This window comes from Rhipicephalus microplus, chromosome 4, assembly GCF_043290135.1.
Source record: "Rhipicephalus microplus isolate Deutch F79 chromosome 4, USDA_Rmic, whole genome shotgun sequence".
In the NCBI taxonomy this organism is placed as follows: domain Eukaryota; kingdom Metazoa; phylum Arthropoda; class Arachnida; order Ixodida; family Ixodidae; genus Rhipicephalus; species Rhipicephalus microplus.
The window spans coordinates 54,714,602-54,736,227 of NC_134703.1; the positions used below are offsets into that span (position 1 = coordinate 54,714,602).

Below are 21,626 nucleotides of genomic sequence, written 5' to 3' on the forward strand. Positions count from 1 at the left end.
AACTCATCGGTGTCGTGAGGCGGTTAGTGCGGTTTGACAATGCTGCTCAGATATGAATCGTGCTTCAGCGACAAGGCCAAGTGCTCTCGCTCTGCGTTTTTTACTAAAGAAATAAAAATTTGGTATATGTAGACTGCTTTATTCACAAAATCATTTGAACTTGAAGTTGGGCGAAGTGGCATAAATTATGCAAACTGTAAGAGACGAGTTTCTACTCCACTTTTCAAACGACAAGCTGAAGTATTCCTATAAAAGAGCACCATAAAATCACTTACATTTTTTCTGTTATATTTATGACCGTGAAACAACAAGCGATTGATGCGATCTTTTCGCTTTGCTCGCATAGAGCTATCATTAAATGTGCTCTCAACAAGATTTGTCACGATAAATATGAATAAATTATTTGCTACTGCAGCAAATGAGTCACTGCACTGCGTGAGCCTAAGCAGTCTACCGGCCAATATTTGAGTAGAGAGACGTACGTTTACCACTTGCCACGGGTGAGGGGAAGCAGGAAAGAGGCTTGTGACTGTTTGCAACGGACAGCTTGCAATAATCAAGTACACGTGGAATGTCCAAGCCGATTCGACTGTGCATTGACTACACAAAATGGGCATTGCGAATGCAGCCATTAAGTATGGCTGGATGTCATACTCATTGTGAGGGGAGACGGTGGCAATCCTTATCGGGGGAAGAGTTCTGCAAAGGAAGTTGTGAGCCCGTTTTTCCTTTGTGCGTAAAACCTTTCAAAAAAAAAGTCAGATAGAACAGAGCGCTGATGCGACATGCCTTTCGGAGAAGAATGCTTGCTTACCACCAGAAACGTGTAATATCAACCAGCCCAAGTAGACACCCTCTTGCATAATAAAGTATTTTAACACAAAGAGTGATTATGAGAAAACATATTTTGGGGAAGGCATTAGTCATTTTTGAATAAATAAATATAAATAAGAGTATTTGTTTAATCTGACAGCCTTTGAATTAAATAAATTGAAAAGTGGTGAATTAAAAAGCAGGTTTAAGTAACCGGACACTAAAGTTATGGTTAAGAAATTACCGCCCCGCCGCGGTGGTCTAGTGGCTGAGGTACTCGGCTGCTGACCCGCAGGTCGCGGGTTCAAATCCCGGCTGCGGCGGCTGCATTTCCGGTGGAGGCGGAAATGTCGTAGGCCCGTGTGCTCAGATTTGGGTGCACGTTAAAGAACCCCAGGTGGTCGAAATTTCCGGAGTCCTCCATTACGGCGTCTCTCATAATCATATGGTGGTTTTGGGACGTTAAACCCCACAAATCAACCAATAAGAAATTACGGCTTTTTCAAGTATTCTAAAAGATGAGCGAGTTTCCTGAATTTACTGAGTCAAGTTTGCACGTGGGTTCCTCTCCAAGAGCAATGAGTTTATTGCTGTGATGTCGGTTTTTGCAGCAACTGCATTGAACAATTCTAAGCTATAAGCTTACATCCTCTAGGAAAATGGTACTATATTTAGTAGGATTTTGCTTAAGAACTGGCAAACAATGAGTGGTGAATTTAATAGGGACGTAAACAGTGTAATGTGTTCAATTAGGATTTTTTTGTTGTGTTTAGTTTATCAAGCTGGGAAATAGCGAAATTACTTGAGTTTAAACCGGACATATGATATTTCTTCGTAGTTTTGTTATTTCGGGAACCGTTTAACGTGGCTGATATGGCGAAAAAATCTTTTCTAAAACCTCTATGTTCCCCATTCCTGCTTTAAGTACAACCACTATCAGCGCCATAAAATCAATATTATTTTGCTTTATTTGCTTGATTAATAGAGGTAAGAAAGGTTAAACAGAAGGAGGAGTAAAAGCACAACAAAGGAAAAGACAAAAAAAGCAGAATAGAAACATTGGGTTAAATATAACCGTAGTATACAATCTTATCATTTGCATTGTTTAATTGCTCACAAATTAATGTCAACAAGGTAAGCGGGAAGGTTATCGAAGTCCTATAAGGCATGTGTCAATAATGATTGATCAAAGCACGCTCTATTGATTGAAACAAACGCGACGTTGTGATGATAGCTTTTGCAATAAGGTACATACTATGGCTAAAGGATGAGGCAATCCAGAAGAGGAGGAAGATTGTACTTGTTGCGAAAGGAAGCAACACGCTACACTTTTCTGCGTGATGACAACCATAAAATTGCTGTGAAAGAAAAAAAGAACGCATTCCTCAATAACGTGTTGAGACAGTAGTTCTGGAGCAAATTTAAGGCCCAGTTTCTGGAGAACTGTTTACGAGTGTACACACAGCTACCGGAACGAAAATACGCTGCAAATTATGTGACGCGGTCATAGACGTTTTTTGGGTATTTCAAGTGAGAAAAATCCGTCGAATTCGCGTTATCTTGTCCTGCAGACGCCCCCGTGTGCAGGCAGGACCAAAAGCACATATACGGCGCGTCGCGTCACGAGTCCGTGTCCGTGCGCTGCGAGTTGGAGGCTGATCCGGCGGACGTGACTTTCCACTGGCGCTTCAACAGCTCCTCGAGTGGCAAGCGCCTAGAACTGGCCAGTTACAGCCACGCCCTGACACGCAGCACGGCGCTCTACTCACCGCTGAACGAAGACGACTTTGGCTTCTTGCTCTGCTGGGGCGATAACGAAATCGGCAAGCAGCAGATACCCTGCAACTTCACCATCGTTCCAGCCGGTGAGTGAGAACCGTTCGGTGCGCGAGCTCATCAATTCCAACGCAGTGCAAGGCGGCTTTGCTTAAAGAAAAATGTTGATGTATGTGCTTGTCACACTGTACTCGAAACTGTTTTCATAGACTACTTTGATACACCGTTTTATTTGATTTCATTGTTCGTATATAAGCGACAACCTTGGTTTTATGTAAAACTCTCATCACCATCATTCACGGTGGGGACAGACTAGAATGCGTTTATTTTGTCGGCCGGCTCCAATGAATCGTTGTGTGATATCGAACGCCATACAAATGCTGACAGAACTCGTGCTTTAATATTTTTCACTCATACGCTATTAGAATCCACATTGTTTGCGCACCTCATGCTCTACTGCATGACATATTTTGAGCCTCATATATTTTTTAGCCCCGCATACTTCGTTTGACAAGCTAGCAGGTAGAGCTGGAGCCTCCACAAAACGACCAACCTCTACTAATCAGAGTTTCAATAAAAATATATAGAGTGCAAATACATGACCCTTTATTTCCAGTTCTATGTAGAACCTTCTTTCTTTGTCACCAACTAACGCGTCTTTTGTATCAAAAATAAATAAGAGCATCCTTATTTACAAAGAGACACTCCCTGTACCACAGCTAAGTGATTGCTGCCACATAAGTGCTGCCAAGCTAAGCGTATGCTGGGACTGGCAATGAAGAATGAAGTGCTATCTATTATTATCCCTTATCGTCGTGGCTTCTTTCACTTTCTGGTGTGCTCAGATTTGGGTGCACGTTAAAGAACCCCAGGTGGTCTAAATTTCCGGAGCCCTCCACTACGGCGTCTCTCATAATCATATAGTGGTTTTGGGACGTTAAACCCCACATATCAATCAATCAATCAATTCTTTCACTTTCTGTTTGATCAATAAGATTCAAAAATGAATGTGCACTGACATCACTCATTTCTGTAGTATATTTAGGCATGGCCTAATTCTCTATCGGGCATCGTGCATATTCTTAATCAACAAGTGTCATTGCTCAACACACTCCCATGCTCGTTAAGTATTATCAACGTCCTCATTCAGACTTCTTTTAACTTTGCTACACCCACAACAACGCAGGCCCTCCGGAGCAGGTGAACAACTGCAGCCAGATCAATGGCACCGAAGACTCGGTGTCCTTCGAATGCTCCGAAGGTTTCTGGGATGGCGGCGTGGCGCCCGTTACGTTCGTGGCTGAACTACGCGAGGCCGACACCGACCGGCTCGTGGCGAACGCCTCTTCCATGTCTGCACCGGCATTCAGCTTCAGCGGCCTCGAAGGAGGCGCTACCTTTCGGGTGTTCCTCTACTCGGCCAACCCCAAGGGACACCGGTCGCCCGTAGACTTCATCGTCAGCACACTGCGGCCAGCTGAGAAGCTAACTGGTGAGTGCAGTGCTTCTGCGTGCACACCAATTCAATACTAGCCTGCTATGACCTGTAGCTATACCAGCCTACCTTGTATAGACGTTCCAGCAGTGCTGTACTAATCGGGCAATCATTAACCTGCCCTTTTGTAGCTAAAGTTCTTATGGTGTAAGTGTAAGACCTGTCTATGGAAAAAAAACACGTAATAGTGTCTACATTTCTTATCTAAGCGTACTTTAAAGCGGGTCTTGCGGTTGTGTTTGGTAACATGGATTTGAAGAATAGAAAACCTGGTCGCGTCGGCCACTTATATTGTGGAGACGAGAACGCTTGAGACCAGTGTACTAAAATGTAGGATCACGTTAAAACCCAAAAAATCTAAATTTTCTCAGCCAGTCATCGCGATGTCCCACTTAGTAATATTGTGGTTTGCGTACTCTATACCCCGAAAACGTTTGTACTTTTCTTATTGTGCTAAAACACGTCTTCTAGATGTGTTGTTTTTAAATGTTTCCATAGTAAGCAAAATAGTGTAATTCCAACCGCATGCGGAGTATTCCAATGAAATGAAACATGACTGTGTGTATGCCTCGTTAGGTGGTACTGTTGCAAAACAAACGTAGAGAAGTTCCACTGGCGGGAAACCTAGAGTTGTGCGAATCACAGGTACCCAGAGATTCAAATTCATAAAGTTCTCATGGCTCCGTGCTCCGTTTCCGAAGCAACGATGGCGTTGATAAGAGCTAAGCACGTAGGATTCCCCCACCACGACAGAATAGTACAAGGCAGATTCGCGAGCTTTGTCTGCGTGATAAGTGGTACCTTTTGCTGTTTTCTAACGACTTCCCGTTGGTTACGACTGTAAAGATACGTTTTGTTGGTACCGAGTTTTGTCACGTTGTTTCCCCCGTCAGATATGTAGAAACGTAGGATGGGCATTCGTTCACTTGGCGAGGTGGTGGGGCCCTCTGTTCCACCGCAGATTCCTCAGACTGTTATCATACATGTCTTCAGACATGTTATCAGACGTTATCTTCACACATGAGTCTTCAGACATGTTATCAAATATTTGTTATCATGTTGAATCAGTTAGTGCTATTAAGTTAATTCTACGTTATTTGTTACTTAGGGGGACGACGACGAAGTGTCTCTTCATAGAACGCTTCTGCTTTCGGCTCCGAGCATTGTTATCAAGTTTTTCGCTTTCTACGGGAGACGCTGCTCCCTGCCCCAGGGCCACGGACGCGGAGTCATCCACTGGTCCGCCCAGCCAGAGGTCTGCTATGGCGAGCTCCTCGGTAAATCAGCGCGCCTGGCCCAGAACCAGTGAGGCCAACGGTGATAGTCACTGCATCATGGCTGTGGACGTGGAGCCTTCTGCGGCTATGTCCGACCATAGACCACTTTTGGCAAGCTCGTCGCGGAAACGAAGCACCTGTTCGAGCACCAGCGAGGACACGGAACTGTACTCGGCCACTGGCGACGACTCGTCGGATGACGACTTCGAGACCGTGAGAAGCAGGAAGGCCAAAAGAAGAAGTATCAAGTCGTCTTCACCAGCAGGGACATTAACGTCTCAGTCAAAAGGAGAATGCTGGCCGCACACCATCCTCTTCATGCCCGAGGACTCCACCATCAGCCTTCGAGCAGTAAACAGGCAAGCTCTCTCTATGTACTTTGAGGGGGTAGCACCAAACGACATTAAGGATATCCGGGTGAACACGCGGAAGAATATTCTAGCTGTGGACACAATGACTGCCAGCGCCATAGACAAGCTTCGCAGAGTATCAGATTTGGGAGGCATCAAAGTACGACCGGTTATTCCAATGGACGGTGCCTGCACGGCGGGAGTAATCTACGACATTGATTTGGCCATAGCAAACTCGGACCTCCCAACTCTCATAAAACCAGCGAACGAAGGAGTTCTCATCGCGAATGTACTTCGTCTCGGAAACAACCGATGTGTAAAGATAATGTTCAAAGGAGATTCCATTCCGTCGCATGTCAAAGTGGGACACTTCCGACATCCTGTTCGACCATTTGTCCCTAAACCACTCCAGTGCCATAACTGCATGAAAATTGGTCACATCAAGAGTGTATGTACAAACACCACAGTATGCCCCCGATGCGCTGAGCCGCACACTGCAGACGCATGTCGGGCAACAAGTCTGAAGTGCAGAAACTGTGATGGTCCGCATGATGCTGCATCCAAGGAATGCCCTCGGATTAAGAAGGAAATAGCCATTATCAAACAAATGGTTAGGGACAATTCAACCCACAGAGAGGCTGCTGAAAGGGTACGGCGGCGACGTAGTCGCCGACGGAGGCGTGGAGGACAGAGTGTTGCGCATAACCCATTTCCTCCGAGCACGAGTGAAGTAGTAAGCACGAAGCGAAAAGAAGTGGAGAAGCTCACAGCTGCGGATGAGTGGCCTACGCTTCCGCGTACACAGCCTGCAAAGGAGCCTCCTGCGAGGCCTCGCCGCCCTACACCTTCCACCGAGTCTACTTCCGTTGAGGATGTGTCAAGGGTTGATCGACAGATCATCCCGATGTTACGATCCCTCGTCGCTGTCATGGCAGACATACTAAGAAGCCTGGGAACTCCAACCGCTCGAAGCGGGTTACAGGTGTTGGACGCGCTGAGCCCAGTCCTCGCCTCCCTCGCGTAGAGTCATGGCAGGAGATCAACAATCGTTCCGCAAAGACGTCAGAGAAGCATCAGTCATCCAGTGGAACGCAAGAGGACTTAGATCACGGATTTCCGATTTTCGTCAGTACGCGTTTTCTAACCTTTTCCCAATCATCGTAATATGTGAACCGAAATTATCAAACCCGATCAGGCTATCTGGCTACGAATCAATCCCGTCCAAAACCCGAAACGAAAGCAGCAAGGTCATTGTGTATATTCGTCGGGAGCTTACCTACATCATTCAACCTGTGTCGCCTCATGATGAGAACCAATATGTTTGCCTGACTGTGAAGCAGAAAACCCTCACCTTCACATTAATAGGTGTCTACTTATCTCCCTCAGCCCGTTTTGATTGCCAAAGACTGGATGACATTCTTTCGAGCGTCCCGGATCCGTGGATAATTATAGGAGACTTCAACGCCCACCACCCAATCTGGGGAAGTTCAAAAATCAATACCACGGGCCGGAGGCTGGCTTCATTTGTATCGACTCATGAACTGTCTCTACTTAATGATGGGAGCCCTACATTTCTGCGAGGATCAACGTACAGCAGCTGTTTGGACTTGACGTTCGTGTCACGTCGCTTCGCCACAAACGTTAAGTGGTTTTTAGACATCGAGACACATGGTAGCGATCACATCCCCAGTTATCTCACCATCGAAGGCTTTGCTAGCGACCACCCGCCGAAAACCGTACGGAAGATCGATCTTTCAGCATTCAAAACCAACATTGAACACGCTTGTGAAAAAGGCTTAACCTCTGACATTGAGCAAGCGATCAAACAAGCAGCGCAGAGTGCGATGCGCACGCTGGCATATTCTTCAAAGCCCTCAGAAACGGACATGGAGTTAGAGCGACTCCGTGCGACTCGTCGGCGTGCGGAGCGTAGATATCGACGCACAAAATCCATTCAAGATCTAAGGATGGCCAGGCGCATGCAAAAGAAGATCCAGCGTCGTATAGACAAACTGGAATTTCAACGGTGGGCGAAATTTTGCGCGAGTCTAGACCCTCGCAAACCCCTTTCTCAAATATGGCGAACCGTGCGAGGCCTACGCACATTTCCCCAACAACGTTTTCCGTTTAAAGCCTTGGCCCTTTTCCAAAATAGAAGGGATATCGAGGTAGCGGAAGATTTTTGTAGGAAGATTGCGGGCCCACCAAATTGCACAGAAGCCCTTACTGCTCATTACACGCCACATTCACTTGACCCGCACCTGGACCTGCCTTTTTCAATGGAAGAACTGAATGTGGCTCTTGCTTCATGCAATCGATTGTCATCGCCTGGGCCGGATGGCATATCATACCGCCTATTATGTAATCTCGGTGATCGAGCACGAAGTGCTTTGCTGGAAGTATTCAATGAGTCTTGGAGAGATGGAACGGTCCCCAGAGAGTGGAAAACAAGCCGGTTGGTTGCACTTCTCAAACCTGGAAAATCGCCTCTAGAGCTGACATCATACCGCCCAATAGCGCTGGCTAGTTGCGTAGGGAAGCTGATGGAGCGAATGATCCTTGCCAGACTCGAGTGGTTCCTAGAACGCCATAGAATATATCCAGACGCCATGGCCGGTTTTCGTCGTCTTCGGAGCTCCATTGACAATGTCATTGACCTGGTGACCTACGTACAACACCAGAAAATGAGCAGACGGTTATCTGTCGCACTATTTTTAGATGTCAAAGGAGCATATGACAATGTTTCTCACGAAGCCATACTTGACGCCCTCGAGTCAGTTGGTTTGGGTGGGCGAGTGTACCGCTGGATCCAATGCTACCTACATATGAGATCATTGTTTATGCAAACTGATGATGGGCCGACTTCTGAACATTATACACACCGTGGTGTTCCTCAAGGTGGTGTATTGAGCCCCACACTGTTCAACCTGGTTCTGATCGGTCTCGTTGAACGCATACCAGATTCCGTGCAGATATCTCTCTATGCAGATGATATTTGTGCCTGGACATCAGGTGTAACACGTCCTCAGGTACGTGCGAGACTCCAGAAAGCAGCGAATTCAATATCGGCGTACCTTAGAGAACAAGGCCTCGAGATTTCTCCTGAGAAATCGGCGCTGGTCGCGTTCACGCGGAAGGCAATGACGTCATATCCCATCGCCATCAATGGACACAGTGTCTGCTACGCCAGGACCCACAGGTTTTTGGGGGTCACGATCGATCGAAATCTCTGCTGGAGTCCCCATGTGGCCACTCTAAAGAAGCGCCTAACGGCCATCGCACAACTTTTCAAGTTCCTCGGAGGCAAAACGTGGGGCACATCAGTGCACGCGATGTTGCATTTGTACAAAACGCTGTTTCTGGGGTACCTGCGGTATAGCTTGCCGGTTCTGACGAACGCTTGCAAAAGCAGTATACGCACAATAGAAAACGCCCAGGGCCAGGCACTCAGAGTTTGTCTTGGATTACCACGCTGTACATCAACAGCGGAAACCATCGCAATCGCCAAAGATCATCCGGCCACAGTGCACATTACTTTGGAGGTGCTTAGAGCTCATATTAGACACCTTGCTCGCGCCCCTGCCCACCACCTAGCTTCGCTTCCAGAAGATCGACCGAGTGCCTCCTTCTGTAAGAGAGTATTGACTTTCCGTGAGTGCCTTCCAACAGTCTACACACCTCCGGAACGGATACTAACACCTCCTTGGTGCTTGGACCGACCAAAACTGCGCTTGACAGTGCCGGGGATTCGCAAGAAGGCGGAGCTCTCGGCGCCAGCTTTAAAGCAGATGATTCTACTCATGCTACACGAAGAATACAAAGATCATGTCAAACTTTACACGGATGGCTCGACAACTGTTGGAGGATCTGCAGGAGCTGTGATCTTCCCAGCAAGAGCCGAAACCATCCAGTTCAGAACGTCACATAAGACGACATCGACAGCCGTGGAACTCGCGGCACTCCGCAGCGCACTCCGCAGGATTGACCAAGAGACACCACAAAAATGGAGCATTTTTACTGATTCGAAACCAGCTCTCCAATGTCTACACAATACTCTACGTCGTGGACCTCAAGATCAATTGGCGCTCGAAATACGACAACTGTACCATCACCTAATAGACGAAGGACATGACATATCTTTTCAGTGGTTACCAGGCCATTGCGGCATCATCGGTAACGAGCATGCCGACAATGCAGCTAAGAATGCTCACGAAAATGGAGTGATGGAACCTATTCCACTATCAAGAAGCGACGCAGCAGCAAAGATTAATACGCTTGCGCAGGATGTCGCAAGGTCTATGCGGAATACGCCCGGTTTTCTCCACACCCGTCTTCACCGCCTGGACCCATGCCTACGACTTACTATTCCATCTGGCCTACCCCGATCCGAGACGACCCTTCTCTGCCGTATGTGGCTTGGGGTGTCTTTCACGAACGCTTTTGCCTGCCGCATCGGAATGAGAGACAGCGCTACATGCGACCATTGCGACAATGACGAAACAATTGAACATATTTTATGTCAGTGCCCCCAGTACAGCTCTCAGCGACAGTCCCTCTCAGCAGTGTTTGCTCGCCTCGACGACCAGCCATTTTCTGAGCAGTCAATCTTGGAATGTCGGAAAGATCGAGCTTCACGCCAGAAAGCAACGAAGGCGCTGATGAAGTTTCTGCGAGCGACCCGCCTCGTAGAACGATTGTGACACTACTGTGTGCGAGTGTGTGTATGTGTGTTTGTGCTTCTCTTCCTCCCTTTCCCCTTACCCTTTCCCCAGTGCAGGGTAGCAAACCGGATATGTTTTCTGGTTAACCTCCCTGCCTTTCCGCATTAAAATTTTCTCTCTCTCTCTCTCTCTATTTGTTACTTATTATATTTTCGGCCTTCTTCGTTCACTTATACGGCATCTTGAGAGTTTCTAGTCTATATTTTATACTCTGCTGAACGATTTACTGTGAGCGTGGTCGCGGCACGCAAGATGTATCGATGGACGAGAAGCCGGGCGCTTAAAACAAGCATTTAAGGCGGCACTGCCAGGATAACTCGGCTATGGAGCGCTTTGTTCCTGAATGTACGCTTTAAAGAACTTAGTTCGAGGCTTTAAAACATCGCCAAGTTGGGAAAGAGCATATGTTATACGAAAATTTTGCTGATTTCTCCTGTCAACCATAAATAAAAGATACTGATGAAGTTATCGCTACTGAGAGGAAATCAAAATACATGCCGTTGGTCCTGACATTCTATGCTATTTGAAATTTAGCAACTTATGCGTACATCAATAATTTTTTTCTAATGCAAACGTCTGTACTATGCGATACATCGTACGCATTTTCGTATAATAGCTTCATACGCGTTCTCAGAAACTCTTATAACGAAGTTCCACAAAATATCTTGCACCCCTATTTGGTTACGGAAGCGCGTATAAAATCTGTCTGTAACTCAATTTATTCATTTATTGCACGTAAATCTAAACTCCTAATAGCAGCTTTTTTTTCTTTACTTCACTTTAAAATGAACTCCAGCATTACAATGGCGGAGAATGTTATTTTAGTGTCCATCTTTTGCATAATGCACACGCATTAAATAGGCAACAGCTTAAAACACACCTGATTTTGAAGCGGTCGTTCTATTGTTCCCTCGTGATGGCTTCTGATATTTAAAAAATTGTACACGCTAGATTTGCAGGCCAAACAGACCGTTTTCTTCATTTCCTCCTCCTGATTGCCAGTGGTATGGGGACGGCCAAACGCAAACGATCTCAATAAAAATGTTCATAGAACAAAAGAAGCTCGGAAGACAGCGGATTGCCGGCCTAAAATGAGCAGTCACTATGCGCTTGCTACAAAGACCACTGAATTGACCTGTCTACGAGGCGATCGTTGACACCCCGTGAGCCACACACCATTTTCTTTCAAGAGAAAAAAGGAGCGCTTACTCTGCGTGGGTCGCTGCCGCTGTGACAGCCAAATACATCACAGCGATTTCAAGTGGCGTTTAAAAATGTCACCCTTACAGTCCGCCACTTCACTTTCCTTCTTGCTTCACTTTTTTTTTTTGCATTTCCGCGCTAATAATCTTCTTTATGAAATCGAAGGAAGTTGGTAAAAAACAAATTGAAGTTAGAGAACGTGTTTTATGCAGTTTCATAGCTTCCTTTTAATTACGTGTTCCCTTTCTTGCATCCCTTTTAATCTCTTTCATGTCCGCGCATGACCATCTGTACCTAACTGTATGCTATAAAATGGTTTCTCAGTACAACAAAAACTCAAGTGCACTACAATACACATAAAATACAAGAAAGGAATACAACGGATCAACAGAATGTACAGACGGCCAGATATGGCTATTGTGTAAAGTGGTCACTTTTTCGTCTTTCACCGCCATAATTTGAAATGGACTTTCAAAAAAATTGCTTCGTGGACATGTGCTTTGTGGGCATACGCTTGTCCACACATTTTTTTAACGAAACTCAGTCGTCTGGCAAAGATACACAGAAAAAAAAACTGCTACTAATGCGTGATGGCTAAAGATGTGGCTGACTGTACATCTCAGCAGTATAGTATGTTTTCGGATTGCCTTAATAATGTTAAACAATCAGGCAGCAGGTACACGACCTTCCCATTACCTAGGTAACCCTTCTAGAGCACCACAAACTGCGTCCTGCTTTATTTAACTGTTTCAAAACAGCGGGAAAAAGAATGTACATTGTGAGTATTGACGTGAATTACTTAGAGCAAGAAAAGGCAAATAAAAAACGCAGCACACGAGAGATGCACACAAGGCACAAACGCTTGTCTGTTGTGTCTTTCGTTGCGTTTTTTTTTTCTTGCGCTAAGAAATTTTTGTTGATACGCAGCAACTCGACCTTCAAAAACCCCTTTTGAGTTAATTTGCGCAATAAGTTATCTACCATCAAAAGCTCCCTTCTTTTCTTTCAGCCTGTCGTAACAGGTAGTGAAAAGAGAAACAGGACACCACGAAACGGGGACATGTGTCGATAAATCCGTGCCGCTAAAGTCGAAAAGGGAGCTCATTTCCATGTTTTCGAGCCAGTATGATTTTGCCACTTGGTAATCACGCATGGCGCGGTACAGCGCGGCACCACGTGGTCTCATTGGGCGAGAGCAGCTGTAGCAGATGTGCCTCCATAGCTCGCCTTCACAGCCGGCGTTACCAAAAAAGCGCGCGCGTTAGAAAGCCCATCTGGCTTGACGCTCCGCTTCTCGTTATTCGCGAAGTGTCGCGTGCTGATGGCAGCGTTCCCCTTCGGCGCCTTACTACAGTGACTATTTTTACTCTGCTGTTGACGTCGTCTTTACTTTTTCTTAGCACTCGATGCACCCGGCATTGTCTATGCACGGTAAATCCAGCCTAATGACTGATTTGTGATGCAGCGACGCCGTCGTGCGCAAGCCGCAACGTGGGCGCTTCCTGCGATGAAGCGCGCTGGAAAACACAAAACTGATTCGCTTTAGCGCCGGATGTTGGAACTTCGCCTACTGCAGCGCCTGATATCCATGTTCCCATTAGGCTCGTGCACCACCAATATTTTTCTAACTTGCCATTGTGATCGTGATAAGGTTAGATCACACCGTTATCCTTTGTTTGTTACCTTTTATTTCTATAGCCTTAGACTTCAACTCTTTTAAACGTGAAGTAGCTCTTTGACTAGCCTGCGTAGCGCTGTCCGTCCGTGTCTCCATGCCAACGCCCCGCACCCCCCTTCCCTAACCACAGGTGTTGGGGCGGTACCAAGTAGGTCACGCCATCCCTCGCAGTGCACGGTGACGCCACTCTCTCTCTCGCCTGCCACGCGCTCTGTGTGTGTCACCTCTCTCTCGCTTCATCCTTTCCACCGCTCACCACGTTCGAGCGCACATCGAGTGTAAGTCCTTTCGACTGGTTTATCTGCGATGGAGAGGACACCGGAAAGCCAAGCTCCTTCGCCCGCCTAAACATGCGCTGAAGCGATTTAATGTCACCGTCGAGGCTCGATTAAAAAATGCCGATCGCGTCCGTGCACAACGCTGCTGCCTCGCATCTTTCAGGGTTCCCTTTGGGAAGATAACTTTTTTCGCTTGGTGAATGAATGCTAGATTTTGTTGACAAGTGTAAGTTCTCGGGCACTTACGGATAACTAGTTTATGTCATGCTACAAACTTCCTATCACTTTTGTCTTGCTATGGCTCGTTTTCTGGTCTCATCATAAACCATGACAAACATTTCGCTGTCTCCGCGTGAGCAGTCCATGTTCAAGAAACGCTTCCTGTTTCTGAAAACGAATACAGGACACTGCATCTGTACCAAGCGTGATGACTCAAGACCCCGATGACGACTACTAACCACGCTAATGGCACTGCTACGATCTCCAACTATACACGCTAGGTATTTTGCTTTGCTGACAACACCAACGGGTGCAATAAACTCTCTAAAAGAAGCAAAAGTTGAGTGCATATTAAAGAGCAAATTTTGTAATTTTCTGCTCTCTATTGATCTCGATGAAATTTACAGTACAAGTTCTGATAGCTGCTTTTATAATGCGCTCTGAAAGATACAGTGGGATCTCAGTTTCTTTAATTATAAATACTAAATATTAGTTGTGCGTCCACTGACACGTTCCGAGTAGCTCCCCAGCTCGCCTTTCTCACGTGACACAGTCCTGTTATCTTTGATGAAGCTAGTAATATTGGTAACCTGGCAGCTTGGTAGACTTTACTTCTGGAATTTGGTCCTGGATTTTTAGCACCTTCGCAGAATTTCTAGGCAACGCAACTATTTAACCATTGCATTTGCGGGCGTCTTATGCTCGTATTCTAGCAGTTATCCACATAGCTAGCTTGAAATTATACAAATACAGAAAGGACCATATTTCAGGAAAGTGGATGAGACGTGCAGACATAATTTATTTTGCAACTGCTTTATTGCTTTTTGTCGACAGCACTTGTCTCTGTTTTGTTGCAGCTGGAAGCCGTGGTATGATCACCGCTTGGCCAATAATAGGAGCGCTTCTCGGCCTCATAGTCACACTGCTCATCGCAGCGGTGGTGATTGTGGTATATGTCAAGTACAAATACCTGAAGAGGAAGCGAGGTGTGTTTTGACATCTTTCAACATTGTATTCATATATAACGAAAATAAATATTAGAATGAGCAAACACACTGTCCAAAAACGTGTGAATCCACGACAAAAATACTCCCAAAGGTGACAAAAAGCACCTTGCAATCTTGTTTGTGTTCGCATCACACGTTTAGTTCCCAACCGCCAGTAAAAAACGCACAAAAAACAAACAGTTTGTTTGCTCATGTTAATAGAATAGCGTGAAAGAGCTCGTTTCACAAAAATTCTGGCGTTAGTGTCAGCGTCATTGGTTGTGAGCGAGAAATCATCTTGCACGTGACCGAAGTATTGAGATAGTTGCGTATAAAATATAATAAAAAGTTCTTCGTCTGATTAGGGATATATTGCGGCTCCTTTGCGTCAAAAGTGGGTGATGTACTACACAGTCACTTGCCTGCTTGCCAATAGAGTGAAAAATAACTTCGTCTGCTTGGAAATGCAGCAAAAATAACTTTCATGCTTTACAAAAGCGGGCGTCTTGTATACATGCTTCACAAAACAACATGAAGTATTGCAGCAATAATTAATGCGTGAAACAAGCCTACATTTCCATCGGGATTCAGATGATGTGTATTTGTGGCTTCATGATTTAGAGCCAGTCACCCACTGCAAAAGGCGCATATGTTACTACGTAGGTGCAAAGGAAGTGAATGAGGGAGTGAAACAACTTTATTGGGTCCACAATACACGTGAGTTGACTCAGCATCACCTGGCGGGGCCCACTCGGGGATGGTCAGGTTAAACTCGACCACCCTCGCGCGGGCCCTCTGGACGGACAGGTTTTGAGAGGCGAGGTCCTGAGCCTTAAGGTCTCACGCACTAAGTGTTTGAAGCGCTAGGGACGAAATATCGCTGTTGCATTCAGCTTTTAAAGGTGAAGCTTAAGAATGCCCCAATTTTTAGTGCTGTAAGAGTTCTCAAACATTACAATAATTCACATGCAGAAACCAACTAAACGTCGTTCAACGCATGAAGCAGAATTCATCGAAAGCCCCGTTTTAATAAATACTGTCACTAGGATAAAAAAGCCACAAAATGTAAAGGTGGTGCTATTTGTAGTTAGTAATAGATATAAAAAAGAGGAAATTACTTTACTGATTGACGAAAGGTCGGGTTGCCTCGGTAAACGCAGGTATAAAGCAATACGTAGTAAAATAAAAGAATGCTTTTGTTATTGGAAAACTAAGAACACAACGGAACATCTGTCAGTTCAACGGAAAGGTATCTACCATATTTGCACGTTTGAGCACTAGCAAACACGAAGCCATTGATTTTGAAATAGGTACTACAGTGCTAAACAGGACTGCGACATAAATAAGTAAAACACGACTGCAGGATTGGCAGACTAAGGTAAAAATAAAGAGCAAAAACTAATAAGGTCAAAATACTGTTAATTTGCTATTAGGCGTGAAAAATTCGGTTGAAGAAATTGGGCTTTGATATTCAGGAGGATGTACTTTTCCTCCATGATTTAACGGGCTGACTGCATACAATACACGAATTAGTATGCATTATAATAGTTCGCAAGCTACTAAGAGGGGCGGCCAATGCCGTAATTAAATTATTTTTTATATAATTTGGCCTGAATCTCACGCGTCAGTTCTGCTGTATGCAAATGTCCAAACCATTTACATAGCAAAATTGTTTGGAGGAGAGGAAAAGGTTCTAGCTCCAAAAGTTTTTGAATTCGGCAGGCTCATGCAAATGCGCATAGTAGTCAAACCCCTCCCTCTCTCCAGAAAAACAGTTTACATTTCTGATTCAAACGCCAGAAAGACATGTATTTTCTCTTTTTTACATTTCACACAATGCATGAACGTCGGACATGAACACATTTTGTGCTAACGCACTGCTCGGTGCAACAGTGACAATGATTGGCTGTCGGTCAGTTATATCTTAGCCTATAGCTGTGTTCACTATTCCACTGTTACTGTAGTCCTTGTTGTACTATTAGAGCGCGAATATGCTGCCATTTTGTTGCTCTATTTTTCACCTTCTTTCATATTTTCTGTGTGCATTCAGACACATACAGTGAGCCTGGCGATGAAAAGTAAGTGCCTGAGTCCATTCACTTCTGAACAGTTCGCAAAATAAATAGCTTATATATACAGCAAGGAGCACTCAATAAGTGTTATTTGTACCACAGCATTTTTCCGATTTGGTTGTGCCTAGCTTATAGTACTTCTGTAAAGCGTCATCTGAGCTGTCTTTTAGTAACCACGTGTCGGAAAGAAGTGGTTTATTAAATCGTTAAGTCACTAGAATAATCACCGAGCTGAACTTGATAGGCAACACGAAGCTTTCAGTTATCTCTTCTTCTGGCTTAACATCACCTCATAAATGTATTATCTATTGATACGAAGCTAAATATCTTAAAAAAGGGCAGCGAAAAGTGTAGAATGACGAAATAAACAATTTCAATTTAGTTGGCGCTTTTTCTTTAATAGCAAGCGTTGTGGATGCTTTCCGTTTTTTAGTGTTACGCTTAAGGCCAACTCTGTGTCTTAAATATCCTACCTATGGTACACTTTAAGGCTGTCAAGGCTTGCTTCTCCACTTGTGCTAGCTTGTCGACTTTAGAATAACTGATAATAATGTATAACAACTATTCTTGACATTCAAGATCCAACACCCTTCTCAAGAAGGAGACTGACGACTTCACAGACGTTGAAGAGAAGGGTCCCGACATCATACCAGATACTCCGCTCTGCCAAGTTACATATAAATGTACGTATTTAGGTGCAGTGTCGGAATAGCCCGTTTCATTCTAGGCACCATTGCCTAGTGGGGCAACTGCACCGGGCAATATAGGTTTATTGTAAGATTTGTTGTAATGGTTGTAGATTATTGTCCCCAAAATCTTTTCCGTCAGCTTGCTACGACCCAAGATCACAGCATAAACTCTGATAATTTTACCGGTTACCTGCTTGTTCAGTTAATAATTGTTCGAGAAATTGACCAGTAAGAAAAAAAAATTGAAGTCACTGTCTTGTTACTGTTATTTACCACCAATTATTTTATACCGGGAATCACCAAGGCTCTAATGACGTATTTACGTCACGGATATGAATTTGTAAAATAGATCTTTAAAAACTGCGAATAACTAAAAGAAAAAAATTTGCGCACTTTGCACTGTAAGGAAACCTTGAGTAGTATGCAAAGCAACCATGGGTCGACTTAAAGTACGTAAAAATGTGTTCCTTACTCATCACCGTAGACATTCGTGGTTGCGCACAGGGCCGCTTTGCGAGCCCTCGCGTCCGCTGCACTCATGCTCATGTCTTCATTCATACTACTACGATTGGTGTGTGTGAGAGGGCGATGTAAGCCCGTTTATTATATAGCACAGCCCAGCGCTGCCAGCAGTTTCCACTCACAAAAGAGCACACTCTGGAGTGGAGCGAGCACTATACCACAGAGCCGTCTAGGGGGCTCTCCGAATACTACCGTGGTTACGACTACGCACAAGGAACAAGCCGTGACTATAAGCTGCTTCGCATCTAAATCTTTCGTCGGTGGTAGTCGAAGCTAGAACCTTTCACTCTGCAGCGCGCGGCGCGACATGACACGGTCACAGAGCCTAAGTTCTTCAGCTCACTATCGGCGAGCTATTTTTGTATACCATTTATTATTAGCGCTACCCGAAGCTAGATGGCACTTAGGCATGTTCTTTTTAACACTATCGTGATGGCGTGAAAAGTGAGAAGGGCTCGGAAGGAGTGCTTTAGTGGCCGTCGTTCTGCGTGTTACGATGCTCACGCACCTCTAAAGGGCGTGGGGGCTCGTGCGCACGCGCTTACTTTGCGATGCGTGCGGCTTATACGTTTTGTGCTTGCGCCGCATGCTTGCGCTGAAGTGCCCGAATTGAGGCTAACTCGGTAACTGTAGTGGCCTCGTTACCGAGAAGAGTGCGCTGCTCACACACAAAGAATTAACAGCTCTAGCAGTTCCTTGCGCTCATCCTGTGTGTACCTGTGCGTTCGTTTGTTCAGCTTTTTTGTGTGTGTTTGAGCTGCACACTTCAAGTGTCAAGCTGTGACAGTTGTTCGCAGTCGTCCCGTGTATGTTCTTTTTGTGCGTTCTTTCTGCTTATGCACGAGCTGCAAAATTCGAGCTGCTTGCCTTCATTTACGTCATTCAAATTTGCCACTATAGCATTCATAGCTTTGCCTTTGTGGCAAAATGATGCACAATAAACGTTGAACTACATCTGTGACGGTCAATGTTTCTTCAGCGCTACACGGATTATCATGAAATATAGATCAGCCGTGCATTTTTTACTTCGCTTTCTTAATTTCTGAAAGAATATGCACATGTCTGCATTTTATGTATTAGCGTCTTCAATCTTGAGCGGCAACTTCTAGCCTTCATTGAATTTGACACAACCAAAATCAAGAAAAAGAGATGCCCCAAGCTGACCAGAAATATTATTTAGAAATATCTGTGTGTTTTTCAGTGCATTACAATTTAAGACACTTTATAATAAACGCTGTTACGGCTAAAAATTTGAGATCAATAGAGGTTTCGTTATTGCGTAATTTACAATACTAAAATGCATATCTAGCGGATACATCGAATAATGCTGTAAGCAACAACGTCAGTCTTGTGGGTGTTTGTCTCTGACAAAAGTAACATACGAAGTAACACATGCGGCAGCCAAAGTGCTATTTTTATTATTTAGGTGTCAAATGGAGTTCTAAAATATCCGGCGCAAAAACAACGTTCCTGTTTATTCCTGAAATCTAGCATGCATTGTAGTACAGCATTCCGTGTAATAAAAGAAAATGACAGGCCCGCGCGTTAGGCGCAGCACAGTCACAGCAAAGGCTAAAAGAGCGGCCTTTCAGAGCCTTTTCAAGACACTCATTGGGTAACTACTGCAAGCATGCTTCCTTGATACCCACTAGGGCATTATTAATAAACTGTGTCCATGCAGTGGCTGACGACGACTAGAAATTATGGCTGAAGTAGGTATGCGCCGCAGATAATAGGGGTACAAAAAGAAGCTTTTGTGACGGTTTAAAGCATTGGATGGCCCACTCGTTGCGCTATTCGCATTTTGCGACGACTTGCTGTTTTTTCGCTCTTCTAAAACTCTTTGTAAGTCATATTAACGTGATTGAGTTCCAGACATCAAGCCTGCCTAAGACAAGTTTGACAACAAATAACAAGCACCGGTGTAACTCAGTGGTAGAATATTGGGCTAGCATGCAGCGGATCCGGGTTCAAGCCCCACTATGTGATTGGTGCAAGGTTTTTTTTTTTATTTATTTTCGCGCGATGTGGTTAGGGACCCCAGCTGCGGCGGCGGCGGTGGACAACAGCGACTGCGCGTGACCCGAAAAGTGACCTCAAAACAGCTTTCGCTGTAAAAGTCGGCTTGATCATACCCACGTCTCATATGTTCTTTTGCTTTTCTGTTTTAGCTTATGGTTGCGATCAAGATGAAAAAGCAGAGTATGCAAAGGAGCCTCTAACAAACTACTGCACTCTTCCTGCATCCACAAGGAAGGCTGGCGCAGCCGAATTTCCACGGAGAAGCCACTGTACCAATAACGTAAGCTTTTCTGCAATGCACTCAAGCACGCACATTTCAAATCCTTTTGCGACAAAACTTCAGCGGATGCTACTTGACGGACGCACGTGTATTACGTAAGGCAAGGCTTTGCTTTCTGATTGGCATGCGGAGTGTGTATATACACTCGTACTAGGGCCGGTTACATAGGCCTCATTGGTGGCGGTTGTTATCTCGGTGAAGGCAGTTGCGCCGCTTAGAAGTTGTGCAGCGAGGTAGTTTGCCACGATTGGGAACCAGTGCTGAAAGCGCAAATTTTAACAGAGTGCAACGAACCTCTGGCGATTTGTTCTTTGCAGGAGGATCGAGCGTTGGGAGCTTCGGGTGTCGAACTGGATTTCCCAATAACAGCACGCCGACTGGGTCCCGTCGGGTCCACCGCGAGCTTGCCTCGGCCACAGCGCTTCTACCTGGACCAGGTGTCACCGGACGGCAATGGCACGGGTCCCGCGGATTTCCCTCGCAGCGGCGTGCTCAGACCACAGGCGTCAGCGCACAGGCTGCCTCGTCGCTCACGCAGCAACCTGGAGGACTTCGGTTCAGTGCTTTCCAACGACTCACTCGAGAGCACAGTCTGAAGTGTAGCTGCGGATGTTTCACAGTGTTCTTGGCCTGGATCGCCGAAGGCTTTGATTGAACAGGGTACGAGGATTCTTTTCAATTTAATGGGTGTTTTTTTAACCTTCCTGTCTGTAAGAAAACAAAAAGAAAGTTTTAATGTTGTAGTGTGGTGATAAGCACTATGAAGCACAAGTCAATAAAAAACTTCGGGAGTAAGAAAGAGAGTACGGGACACCATCAGAAACGTAGGGGGCATGAATATATACATAGCAAGATTAGTAATTTTTGCTTATAAGTGTAATAAGATGTGTACATATCAATAAGCCCGGCCCTTATTGGGCGTATTGTCAATATCAATAAGCCTGGCCATATCAATATGCCCGCCGCTGCCGTCGCCGCTGGTGTACAAGACCGGTATCGAAAGAAAAAAATCAGTAATTAAAAAAAACACCAATTACAAAATAAACTTAGGACCCGGGTCTTCTGCGTGGCAGCCCAATATTTTACCAAAGAGGCTCGTCAGTGCTTAAACTCGTTTTTAAAATGGCCTTACGTAGGCATGAAGTGGGGAAAGGAATCGTGTTAATAGGAGTAATAAAACGTTTTAGAACATCAAATGAACAGTCCGGCGTCAAACAATGGGAATCGCCTAAGGAGTGGGCTGTG

At 45.2% G+C, this 21,626-nt stretch overlaps 1 protein-coding gene across 2 annotated transcripts in view; it reads left to right on the plus strand.

Moving 5' to 3' along the window:
• The window catches only part of LOC119172654 (synaptogenesis protein syg-2), a 109,205-nt gene extending 87,843 nt beyond the window's left edge, over positions 1 to 21,362 (plus strand). The window contains exons 7-13 of one of the 2 annotated variants that reach the window (XM_075892762.1): positions 2,385 to 2,678; positions 3,776 to 4,081; positions 14,668 to 14,796; positions 16,847 to 16,874; positions 17,448 to 17,551; positions 20,251 to 20,381; positions 20,699 to 21,362. In XM_075892762.1, the coding sequence (XP_075748877.1) occupies positions 2,385 to 2,678; positions 3,776 to 4,081; positions 14,668 to 14,796; positions 16,847 to 16,874; positions 17,448 to 17,551; positions 20,251 to 20,381; positions 20,699 to 20,977 (1,271 nt within the window). In that variant the 3' untranslated portion in view covers positions 20,978 to 21,362. The remainder of the gene's footprint in view (positions 1 to 2,384; positions 2,679 to 3,775; positions 4,082 to 14,667; positions 14,797 to 16,846; positions 16,875 to 17,447; positions 17,552 to 20,250; positions 20,382 to 20,698) is intronic. The other variant, XM_075892763.1, reaches the window with a different exon arrangement.
• The last annotated feature ends 264 nt before the right edge of the window (positions 21,363 to 21,626 follow it).